The sequence below is a fragment of the Hyperolius riggenbachi genome, chromosome 2, assembly GCF_040937935.1.
Source record: "Hyperolius riggenbachi isolate aHypRig1 chromosome 2, aHypRig1.pri, whole genome shotgun sequence".
Classification (NCBI taxonomy): Eukaryota; Metazoa; Chordata; class Amphibia; order Anura; family Hyperoliidae; genus Hyperolius; species Hyperolius riggenbachi.
Genome location: NC_090647.1, coordinates 417,544,139 through 417,557,483, shown reverse-complemented (window position 1 = coordinate 417,557,483; position 13,345 = coordinate 417,544,139). Strand labels below are relative to the sequence as shown.

Here is a 13,345-nt window from a genome sequence, read left to right as displayed (position 1 = left end):
TCAGTACTTTCAGGATTCTCACATTGGTATACATGAGATCCAAAGCACAACACTTTCAAGTAGTACCCAACTTTTCTGACCAATTAACATAGTGGTTAGCACAAGTCCATGCTTTTATAAATGACTATTCATGGTGCTAATTGGCTGGTTAATTCAGTGTTAACTATCCTGCTGCTGGTGATGTATATGTTACGGCCAAAACCAGAAATCGGCCAATTCTAGAATTGGCCGGCCGTTTCTAGAACTGGCCGATTTGACGTCGGCCAAAGTCCAAAATGCAGGGAATTTCTGACATTGGCCGGCCAGTTCTAGAAACGGCCAAAGTCAGTCGGCCAAACTGCAAAACGCACAAATCCCAGAGCATCCCGGGTCCTGTGCAGCACCATGAATGGCACTCAGAACTTCCTCTCTGCTACAGATGCAGCATAATAATATTTTTAAAGAAAAGCATTTCTTAGTTACAGCTGATAAAAATCCTGCAATAAATCTGCAGTGTGTCTGCTTCCTGCTTTCATGGGAGCAGACATATTGTTAACATCCTGTGCTTTCAAATTAGCTGCTCTGCTGTGGCAGTCAGGTGACACAGGAGAGAGCAAATTACAATGGTGATTAGTTACAGATGAGGGTGAATTAGACAGGCTAAACTCTCTAAATACATATAGTGTGCATTTTGCCATGGTTTCCTTCTGTCCAGTGCAAGAGTTTAGATCCACTTTAATAAAGCAGACATATTTAACATCCTGTGCTTTCAAATTAGCTGCTCTGCCGCAGTAGTCAGGTGACACAGGAGAGATCAAATTACAATGGTTTTTAGTCACAGATGAGGGAGAGCAGGCAGACTAAACTCTCTAGAATACATACAGGGTGCGTTTTGTAAACCTACCCTTCAGTCCTGTGCAAGAATTAAGGTCCACTTTAAATTAGGTGGCTGGGAGCGGTGCACTGCTTGGGATTCGGGAAGAGGAGAAGATAGAATGCAGAAGGCTGGGAGAAGATGCATAGAAGACAGAAAGCGGAGAAAGAAGGCTGCGGGAAGAAGATGGAGAGAAGACGGAAGGCAGCGGGGGAATCGGCTGCAGCCGGCAGCATACAAGCCAGCCCCGGGTCCATACAGGAGAGGAAGAAAGCGGCTGCAGCCGGCAGCATACAAGCCAGCCCCGGGTCCATACAGGAGAGGAAGAAAGCAGCTGCAGCCGGCGGCATGACAGGAAGCCCCGAGTCCTTGCTTGCAGGAGGAGAGGGGGACAGAAAAGGGGACGAAAAAATAAACGGCAGCAGCAGGAGGGACAATGAAGCGGAGGTAACGGTACTTCGGGACTTGGCCGGCCACATCTAGCCAGAATGCGTTCTGGCCGGCCAAAGTCCGCAAAAAGCCTCCGTTTTGCATACTGGCCAGATAAGCCGGCCACTTCGCATTCTGACCGGCCAGAACCCGAAGTGGCCAGACTTCGGGTTCTGGCCGTAACATATACAAAGCAAGGTGCTTGAAAGCAGCAGACAGCTAGTCCATGCTCCAGTATGCTCTGTGTCCTCTAATTTCCTATTCTTCCACCGAACGAGAACGAGAGGAACCGTCCAAGGAAAAAGAACTTTTAGATTGTAGAAGCAAGAAGCTATTCCATTCACACAATTATATTGGATTGTAAACGGTAGACCTTAAACACAGTTCTGAGTCTTCCAGGTCACTGAGTGGCAGCTGTTAATGGGTGTTAATACAAAGCTCCTACCAGTTAAGGCCGCTGATGTATTGGATCCAGCTGACAGCTGTTTGATTTTATACTGAGAGCTGAAGAAGTTAATTTCTTGAAAGCTTGTCCTTTCTGTAGTGTCACCAAGTCCCAGCTGCCCTTCACTGTTCCAGCCAGAGGAGTAAACCTTTCCTTGTACTGCAAAAGATAAAACACAGAGGGGTACATTATTATTTTCTGTAGGCAGCTCTGGCAGTGAACCACACAGGCTTTTTTGCTTTTCATTATATAGCAAAACAGCCTCTAGATTCAGCTGACAGGTTTGTCACATGCTGAGATCTATTTGTTTGGCAGAATGCTTTACCGCAGTTATAAAGCACATTTCTTCTAGCTGTGGGTTCCTTTTTGGTCAGTATCTAAACAGTCTGCTGCAAGCTTAATTTCTACTTAAAGAGACACTGAAGCGAAAAAAATATGATATAATGAATTGGTTGTGTACTATGAATAATTACTAGAAGATTAGCAGCAAAGAAAATATTCTCATATTTTTATTTTCAGGTATATAGTGTTTTTTCTAACATTGCATCACTCTATATGTGCAGATTACACAACACTCAGCATTCAAAATGAGTCTTTCAGAGCAGTCTGTGAAGTAATGAACTCTCCTCTAGCAGAGGAAAAGTAAACGGTTCAATTACAGTTGAGATAATAAAAGTCAGATAACAGCCCTCTCCACGACTAAGTTAGTTGGAGAGCTTAATAGCTTTTTTGCATAGAGATAACAACTGGAGTTTCTCAACTCTTCCTGTACTGGAAACAATTAGACTGATGTATCTGATCTTAATGTTTTTTTTCTTAGCTGTACTACACATACAAATCATAATATCATCATTTTTTTTTCACTTCAGTGTCTCTTTAATGCATGAACCATAAGCCACAGTACAGCAAAACTACAACTTCTCCAAACAAGAACTCTGCGCATCATTAAATGAAATGCTGTCACTGTAGGAAATCAGCAATTAAAGCAAGCCTGAACTGGAAATAAACAATTGTCTATGTCCTATTACTAAAAATTATTTTTAGAATCTCCCAGTTTTATTTTAAGTTCAGTTAAAAAGTGGGTTTAATGTTTTACTGTCTCAGCTGAATGACAGTCTTTTAGTGTCCGAGACCTACAATCTAAGAAGCCAAATCCGAGTGGTGTTGATGGAATCCTGTTTTCCTTATTCAGAAATCCAGATAATGCCATATAAAGCACTTCAGCACCTTTATGTCCAGATTCAGGGAGCAGCATTCCACGTCATGCTTGATTCATACTTACATATTTAGTTTGGTAGTCCAACCAGAAAAAAAAACAAATAAATAAAAATAAAACACAATTCTGAACCTGCACATATCCCAGTTGATCCAGGGGAAGGCAAAAAAACCTTACAAGGCCTAGGCAAATTAGCCTTAAAAGAGAAAAATTCCTTCCCGACTCCAGATGGCAATCAGATAAATACCTGGATCAACTCTTCCGGGAACTACCGCATATACTCGAGTATAAGCCCACCCGAGTATAAGCCGACCCCCTAACCTTTACCTTAAAAATCGGGATAAAATTATTGGCCCGTGTATAAGTCGGGGGTAGGAAAACAGCACCTACTGAGGACATTTGAGGGTTCTCTGATCACTACATTCAAACAAGTGGGACTTAATAATATTCCCCCAGGAGGAGCAATAAGGCAGTTCTAATTGTAGGCAGCTCTGTAAAACTGTAAAATGAGTAAACAAAAATGCTCTGAGTCTAGTTGACCAAATAAAGCCCTGTACTACCTAGGACCGGTCTCACCTGTATATGGTGTGTGGCTGACTAGAGAGTCAAGCCTGGGCTCTCTGGATGTCAGCAGCAGTGCAAGTTGAGTTGCTGGTGTGAGATCTTGTGGCTCTGGGAGCAGCAGCAGCATTAGCCCCACAGCGAGACCGCCAGCTCACCCCTCACGGTGTAGCAGCGAGGGAGCGGAGTCCACGTATCAAATGCTACTGCCGGTCAAATGCAGGGAACAAGCGTCATCCAGGTTGCTAAGCAACACAGCGGCTGAAAGTGGAATAGCGGGGGACTTAAAGGTAGTTTACTGGGCAATAATAACTCGGTCCCCGGCATCTGTAGAGCGGTGCAGAGTGTCAGCATTCACTCGCTGGTTCCCGCCGCAGTGATTCCTCTTCAGATTCTCTTGCAGTCTCATTTCTATGACGCACTCCAGTGGCGCCTCACATTACGTGTGACTGCAATAGAGACGCTGAAGAGGAATCCTAGGGAACCAGCGAGTGAATGCTGGCACTCCGCTCTACAGATGCCAGGGGCCGAGTCCTTATTGCCAAGTAAACTACCTTTAAGTCCCCCGATATTCCATTTTCTGCCGCTGCATTGCTTAGTAACCAGCATGACGCTCATTCCCTGCATTTGGCCGGCAGCCGCATATGATACGCGGACTCCGCTCTCCCGCTGTTACTTACACCGTCAGGGGTGAGCTGGTGGTCTCGCTGTGGGGCTAATGCTGCTGCCGCTCCCAGAGCCACAGGATCTCTCACCGGCGACTCAACTTGAAGGTATGCACTGCTGCCTGGGGAGGTACGGGTACACTCGCCGGCAATCACTGACTTGGGCATACCACTGCAGGGGAGGAGGTGGAGGCACATACCAGTGGAAACCACAGGTAATCACAGTTCAACACATAACGCTCTGGCGGTGGGTGTGGGAGTCCACATGCCAGGGACCAGAGATCATTTATTCATGGCTTCACACACAGCGTCACCTCTCCTTAGAAATATGACGCGAGTATATGCCGAGACCCCCACTTTTGGGACACTTTTTTTGTCCCAAAAACTCGGCTTATATTCGAGGATATACGGTACCTAAAATTTATAGCCATGGAAGGAGGACACATCAGAGTCAAATAAAGCATGACGTGAAACATAGCTTTGTGATTCTCTTCGAACATAAGATGCTTTGGACAGCATCATACAGATTTCTGAATAGGCAACAATACTAAGAACTATGGACCTTTTTAATGTCAGAAACTGTTCTCTGCCAGGAACAAGTTCTATGGCTGTAATAATTTATTAGAGTTATTAGAGAGGTATGTAACAGAAGAGCAGGAATGCACCACTCAATTATATCATATAAATGACACAATTGTTATGAGCATATCATATGCATATCAGCATATCTGTGATGATCGCTGCTGCAGCAGCTGTTGCTGGAAGTAGTAGTGCTGCAGCTCAGGCAGTTCTGATCTATTTCCATGCAAGCTGCATAGCTTTGTCTGTCTTTCCCTGCTGTCAGCTTGTGACTGATTATCATTCACCTGTGTGGGAATCTGCATGTCTGCTCCCATTGGATGACCTCAGTATAAAGATCTGCTTCCTGCAGGGTTTCCTTGGGTTTTCATAGCTTCAGTTTAAGCCCGTCTTGCTGTCGCTTCAGCCCCCGATCGTGTTTCTTGTTCTAAAGATACTTTGCTGGTTTTGCATCATATATTGGTTCATTGCCAATATATATGCATACCAGCACGTTTATTATTTTCCTTGTATTCGTGTTACGTTGATACATCAGTGTCGCTGATATATACATACACGAACTGTTTATTTCCTGTGTTCAGTTAGTCAGTTTTCCAGCACGTTTTGGTAGTTTGCGCGTACCGTGAGCACCCGTGCTGAGCTAGTTATCCTGTTCCTGGTCCTGTTTGTGGATTGCGTTCATCTCTGCGAAGAGATAACGAATCCTTCTGAATCCTGTTCTGTTACTGTTTGTGGATTGCGTTCATCTCTGCGAAGAGATAGCGAATCCTTCTGAGTCCTGTTCCCTGTATTACTCCAGTCCTAGTCAGCGTTCCTGCTTATGTCATATATCGGTTCATTGCCGATATATACATATGTTAGTCAGACGTTACAAATAGTTTCATTGATAGCTGTAATTGTAATACGCTAGGAAAACATACTTGTTGTATATTTATCTGTGTTACGTTCATCTATCTCGATCCTGCTATTTCCTGACTATCCTGTCCTGTCTTTGTGAGGCACGCCATCGCCGCAACGCATTGGCTGCCTCATTCCAGTCTGTCTGGTTTTAGACGCTTGCTGTCGCTAAATATCCGCTAGCTAGCAAGCGTTCATTCTGTCTACCTGTCCTGATCTCCTCAGTTCTGGTTTATGCGCTCAGCGCTACTTTGCGCTGAGACGTTATAACGAAAGCATTGTTTGTGGCTGTCAGATCTGCACCGGCTCTGTGCGCCACAATCTCCTATTGGAGTCAGTCCTCCCCTCCACTATACTAGGGATAGCCTGTTTCTTTGTGCTAGTGTGTGTACCTCCTCCACGTCAGCTCATGCGTTGCATGCTGACTGTGGAGAATACACCACCAAGCCTTACATTATCATATCAAAAATCATTTGCAAACAATATGCACCAATTTGTCATAATATATACTTAGAGTAAACCTGAGATGGCATAATAAAAAGATTTGATACTTACCCGGGGCCTCTTCCAGCCCCATGAGCATAGATGCATCCCTCGCTGTTCTCCCGACTGCCTCCGTTCAGCCACAATCAGTCCTGGTAATCTGGCTCAGTCACACCAGTCGGCTTTTCTGTGCATGCACGGCCCCTGACTGGAGCGACTGAGTCAGATTACCGGGACTGGTTGCGGCCAAACGGAGGCACTCAGGAGGACGGCGAGGGACGCATCGGTGCTCATGGGGCTGGAGGAAGCCCAGGATAAGTATCAAATCTTTTTATTACACCATTTCAGGTACACTTTAATAATTCTTAAAAAAAATGTTTTACCTTAAAACAAATTTAAATATTATATAGCGTTCAGCACCAGGATAATAATTTAATAAGTTATATACGGGAATGACACATAATCATGTATTGGTGTTATTTCAGGTACCCGTTAAAGCAGACCTGAGCTTGCGCCTTTAAGCTAAGAGAAAGGCTGCTATTCCCAGGCACCGTTACTGCATACATAGAATAAATGCACCCAATAATTTTGGTGCCTGGCAGGGTTTCCGAATTTTTCCAAATTATGCCTTTAATTGCTGACTAGTCTAAAGTGTACAGGTTCTGGGGTTACTTACATATACTCAGGCCTGGACTGCATCCATCTACCCTGAGACCTGTATAAATCATGTGTGTCAATTAATGGCATGAGTTGGCAACATTGGTGTTGGGCAATGCTGATAGTAGCATATTAGCAATGTTACCAATATTGTACTATCACCTTTGTTAACCTATTTCGTACACTAATCTTACTCCACCTACTCCTAACACAAACCTTCTCCCTACCTACCTAACAATAATCTACAGCTGAGGTGGAGTTCAGCTACATAACAGCCTGACCCCACACGCCTGATTATTTGCCTACATTTATATCCTGTATTCCTGGCACTCTGCTCTACTATAGCCAAGTGCCTACTGCCATTTCTGGCACCCTAGTTATTTTCCTAAAGAGGAACTATAAATGTGTCCTTCCTATTTTTACATCCTAGTTAATACAAAATAAACCACAACTATTCTTTCCTCTCCTCAAATTACCTACTAATGTACCCTTAATTCACAATTTCTTCCCATGCACGTCTCTGAGGATTTTTTAGAACTTTTTCCACTCTTTGAAATTTACTACCCTGCCATAGAAACCTTGCTATGCAGCATTTAGAATGCTTCCACACAGGGACGTTACAGGCGCACGTTAGTGTAGCCTGTAACGCTCCCCCAACGCACAGCAATGTAACACAAGTGGGCTGTTCACACTGCCCACGTTGCGTTACATGTAACGCTGCACGTTGTAGTGAAGGTGCAGCATGCTGTGCGTTCTAGCGGCTTCAGCCGCGTTAGACTGTTTGCACATGCTCAGTGGGGGGCGGAGAGGAGGCGGGGAGATGCCGCTACAGTAGCCGCGCACATGGCTACTTGATATGCACTGCACTGGCGGCCGCTGATTGGCCGGCGGGACCACGTGATGTGGAGTGTCTCTCTCCGCATCACGTGGTCCCGCCGGCCAATCAGCGCCACTCTGGGAGACCTTATGTGGATAGAGCCGCCTAACGCAACTCACTCTACCATCCTCTCCCGCACCACCATGCGTTGCGTTAGGGGCACTTTATGCGACCATAACGTCCCCTAAAACGCAACGACTTGGTGTGTAAGTAGCCTTAAAGAAAGTTTATGCAGGTCCTCCTCTTCAAAATTACGCATCTTCCTTTCTGCCATAACCTCTCAATATGGAATTGCACTACTGTTTTTCCTACCTAGTGTATGTTGTGCTGCATAACCGCTCAAATTCTATTTGGATTATGCCGGGTCATAAACAGTAAAAACAATCTGCAGCAGCTCCATACCTGTACTGAGATGCAGCTCTGAGCAGACACCCTAAGTCAGGGGTGTCCAACTCACACGTAATAGGACAAAATCTAAAACATAGTCTAAATCATGGGAAGAAAATGTTAATCAATATTTATCATATACTGAAATGCAGACATCAAACCAATAAGCGTTGATTCCGGTAATACCTTTGATGACTAACTGTACATGGTTTATTGCAAGCTTTTGAAATGGAGTTTCTTCTTCAGGCATTATACAGACCATTGGGGGCAGCTTCTCCCCCTTCTGCAGAGTAGCACAATAGAGCAGTTTAATAAATACCTAGTCCAGTGCAGCTTTGGGTCTCTTCTGCTCTTCCTGACAGCCATATGCGCTATGCTGCATACCTCTGGCTCCAAATACATGATCGGTGTGGAGGTATGGAAACATAGAGTGTACAGCTGCTGGGAAGAACAGAAACCCGATGCATTTGGAGCAGGTAAATATTACACTGCTCTGTTGTGCTACTCTCCAATATGTGGAGAGGGTGTTCGGGGTGGGGAGAGGGTGTTGGGGGGAGGAAGTATGTGTTTTATCAACCAACAAGAGGCGTTATGGATCCCAGCACAGGGCCCCAATCAAATTTCACTATGGGGTTGTTGCTGCACCCTGACAAGTGACACGTTTTTAACCAGAAACACGGTCACCGGTGTGCTCCTCTAGATGGAAAGGCAATGAGCTGTTGTTCTCTCACTGCTGACAATGCTGCACACTTAAAGCTCTCAAGGGTCATATAAAATGAGTAGGAGGGCCGCATTTGGCGCTTGGGGCTTGAGATTGACACCTGTACCCCAGGTTCATACCTATATGAACCTTAGTTGTTAAGAGATAACAGTAAATCAAAGGAGATGTAACTATAATGTCAACTGTTCAAAATACGTATTTTTTTCTTTTCACTTTTGTGAATGGAGTCCATAATTTACATTCTCATTGACACCTGTACCCTAGGTTCATACCTATGTGAACCTTAGGTGTTAAAAGATAACAGTAACTCAAAGTATATGTAACTATAATGTCAACTGTTCAAAATATGTATTTTTTTCTTTTCACTTTTGTGAATGGAGGCCATAATCTACATTCTCATTCTGGGCCAGTGGTAAGTATTAAAAGCAAATTACTACAAGACGTAGGAAAACAGCATTTCATGAAAAAAAAATGCAGGCACTGGCATTTTCCATATTTCTATCATCCCAGTTGTCCTTTATCCACTTCACCCCCAAGGGTTTTTACCCTAACGGACCAGAGCAATTTTCACCTGTCAGCACTCCTCCCTTTCATTCGTCAATAACTTTATTACTACAAATCACATCAAAATGATCTATACCTTGTTTTTTTCGCCACAAATTAGGCTTTTTGTGGGCGATACTTGTTTTTAGTAATTACTTTATTTTCTGTGCATTTTATGGGTAAAAAAAAAGAAAAAAAATGAAAAAATACACTATTTCTCCAATTCCATCCACTAAAGTTTTAAAATATGCAATGCTACTATAAATAAATCCCACACATTTTATTTGCCCATTGGTCCCGATTATCACAACATTTAAATGGATGTTCCTAGTACAATGTATGACGACAATATATTATTTGGAAATAAAGGTGTATTTTTTCTGGTTTGGGTTGTTTTGTATCTGGCCAATAATTACACGCCCATATTACTAAAATAACAGTAATATACCCATGACATACAGTAGATATTATTAAAAAAAAAAAAAAAAAAAAAAGCTCAGTTCTTACTGCAACTATTCATTGGTAACTATAGTAGGGAGGTATTAATTTGTTTTTATTTCATGCAAAAAGCGTAAAATGTAGTGTGAAATGTGTATTTCTACTTTAGTTTTACTTTGAGCAAGCACACAGACAGTGTTACAGCAAAGATCATTTGCATCACGTTGAAGTCTTAAAGGGAACCTGAAGCGAGTAAAATTATTTAAAATAAACACATAAGGTAGCTGTAAATTAATATTACATACTAACCTCACTGTCAGTTCATCTCAGAAGCTCACCATTTTCTTCTTACAGAGATCCCTTCCAGTTCTGACAATATTTCGTCAGAACTGAAATATACCAGTTGCTGTCAGTTATATATCAGCAGCTGTCAGTTACAACTGAATGTGCAAGGTAACGTCCATGTTTCCCTATGGCCCAAGTGGGTGATATTAGAGTTTACCAGTGTGCTGACCAGGAAGCTGTTAAGGGGTAATGGCCATTTTTAAAATGGAGGACGGAGAATTCCATTGATTACAGTGGACAAATGGGACGCAAGAGAGGAGAAAGAGATTGCGGAGTAGACTACACAGGAGGTAAGTATGACCTGTAATGGAAATAGAAACACAGTACCTGGCACCAAATGCAGCAGGGCAGACACACCGGAGATGGGAATCGGAGCGTGCACGTCCAATAAACAGTTGAAATCCAATGTAGTAGAAAGCAAAGGAGGAGGCACCGCTTCTTTAAAATCCCTTTATTCCGGTGGGAAAAATAGCAGGTACATAGCAGTGGGGGTATCAGATGCCTGACAGCTGTTTCGCCTCTGAGGAAGCTGGTTTAAACCAGCGAAACAGCTGTCAGGCATCTGATACCCCCACTGCTATGTACCTGCTATTTTTCCCACCGGAATAAAGGGATTTTAAAGAAGCAGTGCCTCCTCCTTTGCTTTCTACTACATAAGTATGACCTGTGTATGGTTATTTTGACTTTTTATTTTCAGTTCAGGTTTTCTTTAAACTTTCCCTTACAGGCACTTTGATTGGTTCAGGGAATACTTTTCACCAATCGCGGCTCTCAAAGTTGCAACAATTACGCGCAGCGGGCACCCTGGTGCACGGCAGCAGAGGACGTTTTAAAACATCTGTTGGTCCGTTAAGAGTGACCAACCGGACGTTTTAAAATGACGCGTTGTCGAGTAGTGTTTAAATTACTCAAAACTAAAAAATTCTGTAAAGGGACAAAGGAAGAAGAGCGCACTCAGTATAGTGGCGAGACAGCTGGCCAATGGCTGCTGGATGGTGGACCTGTAATGGGCTGACCAGCGTGCAGGCAGTGTCTCACTGGCCAGGGACTTGGCTTGTAAGGAATCCTGCCACTCCCGGCGATGTGTAGAAGATTAGGGTGGTTCCTCGTCTGAAGTGTGTACCCCAATGCCGTGTGGCATCCCTGCACTCTGCAGGCGCTCACATAGGCGGGTAGGTGGGACCACTCTGCGATTTGTGTGAAGACTGCAGCAGCCAGTTGGGAAAGCCTGTGTGCCTTTCTATGCCGCGTCACAGCACTTGCAGTGTATGGCTAAGCTAGGCTGGTCGGAGAGGAACGAAGAGGATAATATAATGGGGGTAATGCGTGTAGGTCTAAAAAAAAAAAAAAAACAACAACAACAAAAAAAAAAAAACGGTGTCTACAGTTATAGAAAAGCAGTAACTTTAATCTGTCTATGGGAGGATACAATAAAAATTGGTAATAAAAAATAAAAGATGATAGTAAGTAAAAATCAGTAAAAAGTCCTTATTTACTAATGGTTTCCAGTGATACATTGAGCCAATTAGGGGTGAGGGTGTCCAGTTGAAGTATCCAAAAAGTTTCCCTAGTACACAAGGTTCTAAATCCTACCTAATAAAACCTAAGTGTCTCTGCATCCCATGTCCCTGTGTGTTTTCTCTCTGTGCATGTGAAGGGACGCAGAGACACTGAAGGGGAGTGACGCGCAACTTGCAGGGGAGGATGGGGCCAAGGGGCGGGCGGGCAGTTTGTGTGCACGCACGTGGTGGGCATGTGTGTACGCGGGGCGGGAGTGTGTGAGGGCGCATGCGCACAGACATGCGGCAGAGACAGACTAGGTCACCTAGTCTTTTATATTAGCCTCAAGTATTTGTCCAACGATTAAAACTTGTAATAAGTTTAAAGGAATACTGTAGGGGGTTCGGGGGAAAATGAGTTGAACTTACCTGGGGCTTCTAATGGTCCCCCACAGACATCCTGTGCCCGCACAGTCACTCACAGATGCTCTGGCCCCGCCTCCGGTTCACTTCTGGAATTTCAGACTTTAAAGTCTGAAAACCACTGCGCCTGCGGTGCCGTATCCTTGCTCCCGCTGTTGTCACCAGGCGCGTAATGCGCAGTCACAGACCATACTGGGCCTGCGCAGTACGCTCCTGGTGAAATCAGCGCGAGCGAGGACACGACAACGCAGGCGCAGTGGTTTTCAGACTTTAAAGTCTAAAATTCTAGAAGTGAACCAGAGGCAGGGCCGAAGCATCGGTGAGTGGTTGCGCAGGCACAGGATGTCTGCGGGGGACCATTAGAAGCCCCGGGTAAGTTCAACTCATTTTCCCCCGACGCCCCTACAGTATTCCTTTAACTATCTGTCATGTTAGACACAAATAAAGGACGTATTAGCCTTTATATACGTATACCCAGTAGTCCCAAAGGATCATGTGATTCCCCATTTTTGCATATACTCTGTGATTAGCCATTCTGGAATTCTGGTTAACCAATGAATGTTTCTGCCACTACTTAAATTGACTGTGAATTTTTGGATATGCTTGGTCTGATGAAAGGAGCATGTGCTCCTGAAACGCATTGCAACCTTTTTGATGAAAGTTACTGCTCATCTATAACGGTAGACGCAGTTTGTTTGTTTTTTTCACACCGCCATGCATTACCCCCAATTGTATTATCCTCTCCATCCCTTTCCGACCAGCCTAACTTAGCCGTATACTGCAAGTGCAGTGACACCATAGAAAGGCACACAGGCTCTCCAACTGCCTGCCGCAGTCTTCACACAAACTGTGGAGAAGTCCCACCTACTCACCTGAGTGAGCGCCTGTAGAGTGCAGGGATGCCACACACCTACGCAAGGAGCCAGCCTAATCTTCTACACATCACCGGGAGTGGGAGAATTCCTTATGAGCCAAGTCCCCGGCTAGTGGGGCACTGCCTGCATGCTGGTCAGCCCTACATAAGTCCACCAGCCACCACATCAGGTGGGACCTTTCCAGTGGCCATTGGCCAGCTGTCTCACTTTCCAGTGGCCATTGGCCACCTGTCCCACCACTATATTGAGTGCGGTCTCCTCCCTTTGTCCCTTTACAGAATTACTTTGTCACCAACGGTGAACTACAGATTAGCACCACCTCTACCTGACACCTACAAACATAAGAATGCCACTCTGATCGCTCCTCCCGTTTGCAAAAGGCAATTCAAACATATTCATGCACAAGACTAGAAAATTATGCCCTTCTACAATGCTATGTTGGAATTATTATT

The 13,345-nt window shown here is 44.4% G+C and overlaps 1 protein-coding gene across 3 annotated transcripts in view; it reads right to left on the bottom strand.

Moving 5' to 3' along the window:
• RPGR (retinitis pigmentosa GTPase regulator) overlaps positions 1-13,345 on the bottom strand; it is a 102,449-nt gene that overhangs the window by 49,562 nt on the left and 39,542 nt on the right. For all 3 annotated transcript variants that reach the window (XM_068269880.1, XM_068269879.1, XM_068269878.1), the window contains exon 5: positions 1,728-1,886. In XM_068269880.1, coding sequence (XP_068125981.1) covers positions 1,728-1,886 — 159 coding nt within the window. The remainder of the gene's footprint in view (positions 1-1,727; positions 1,887-13,345) is intronic.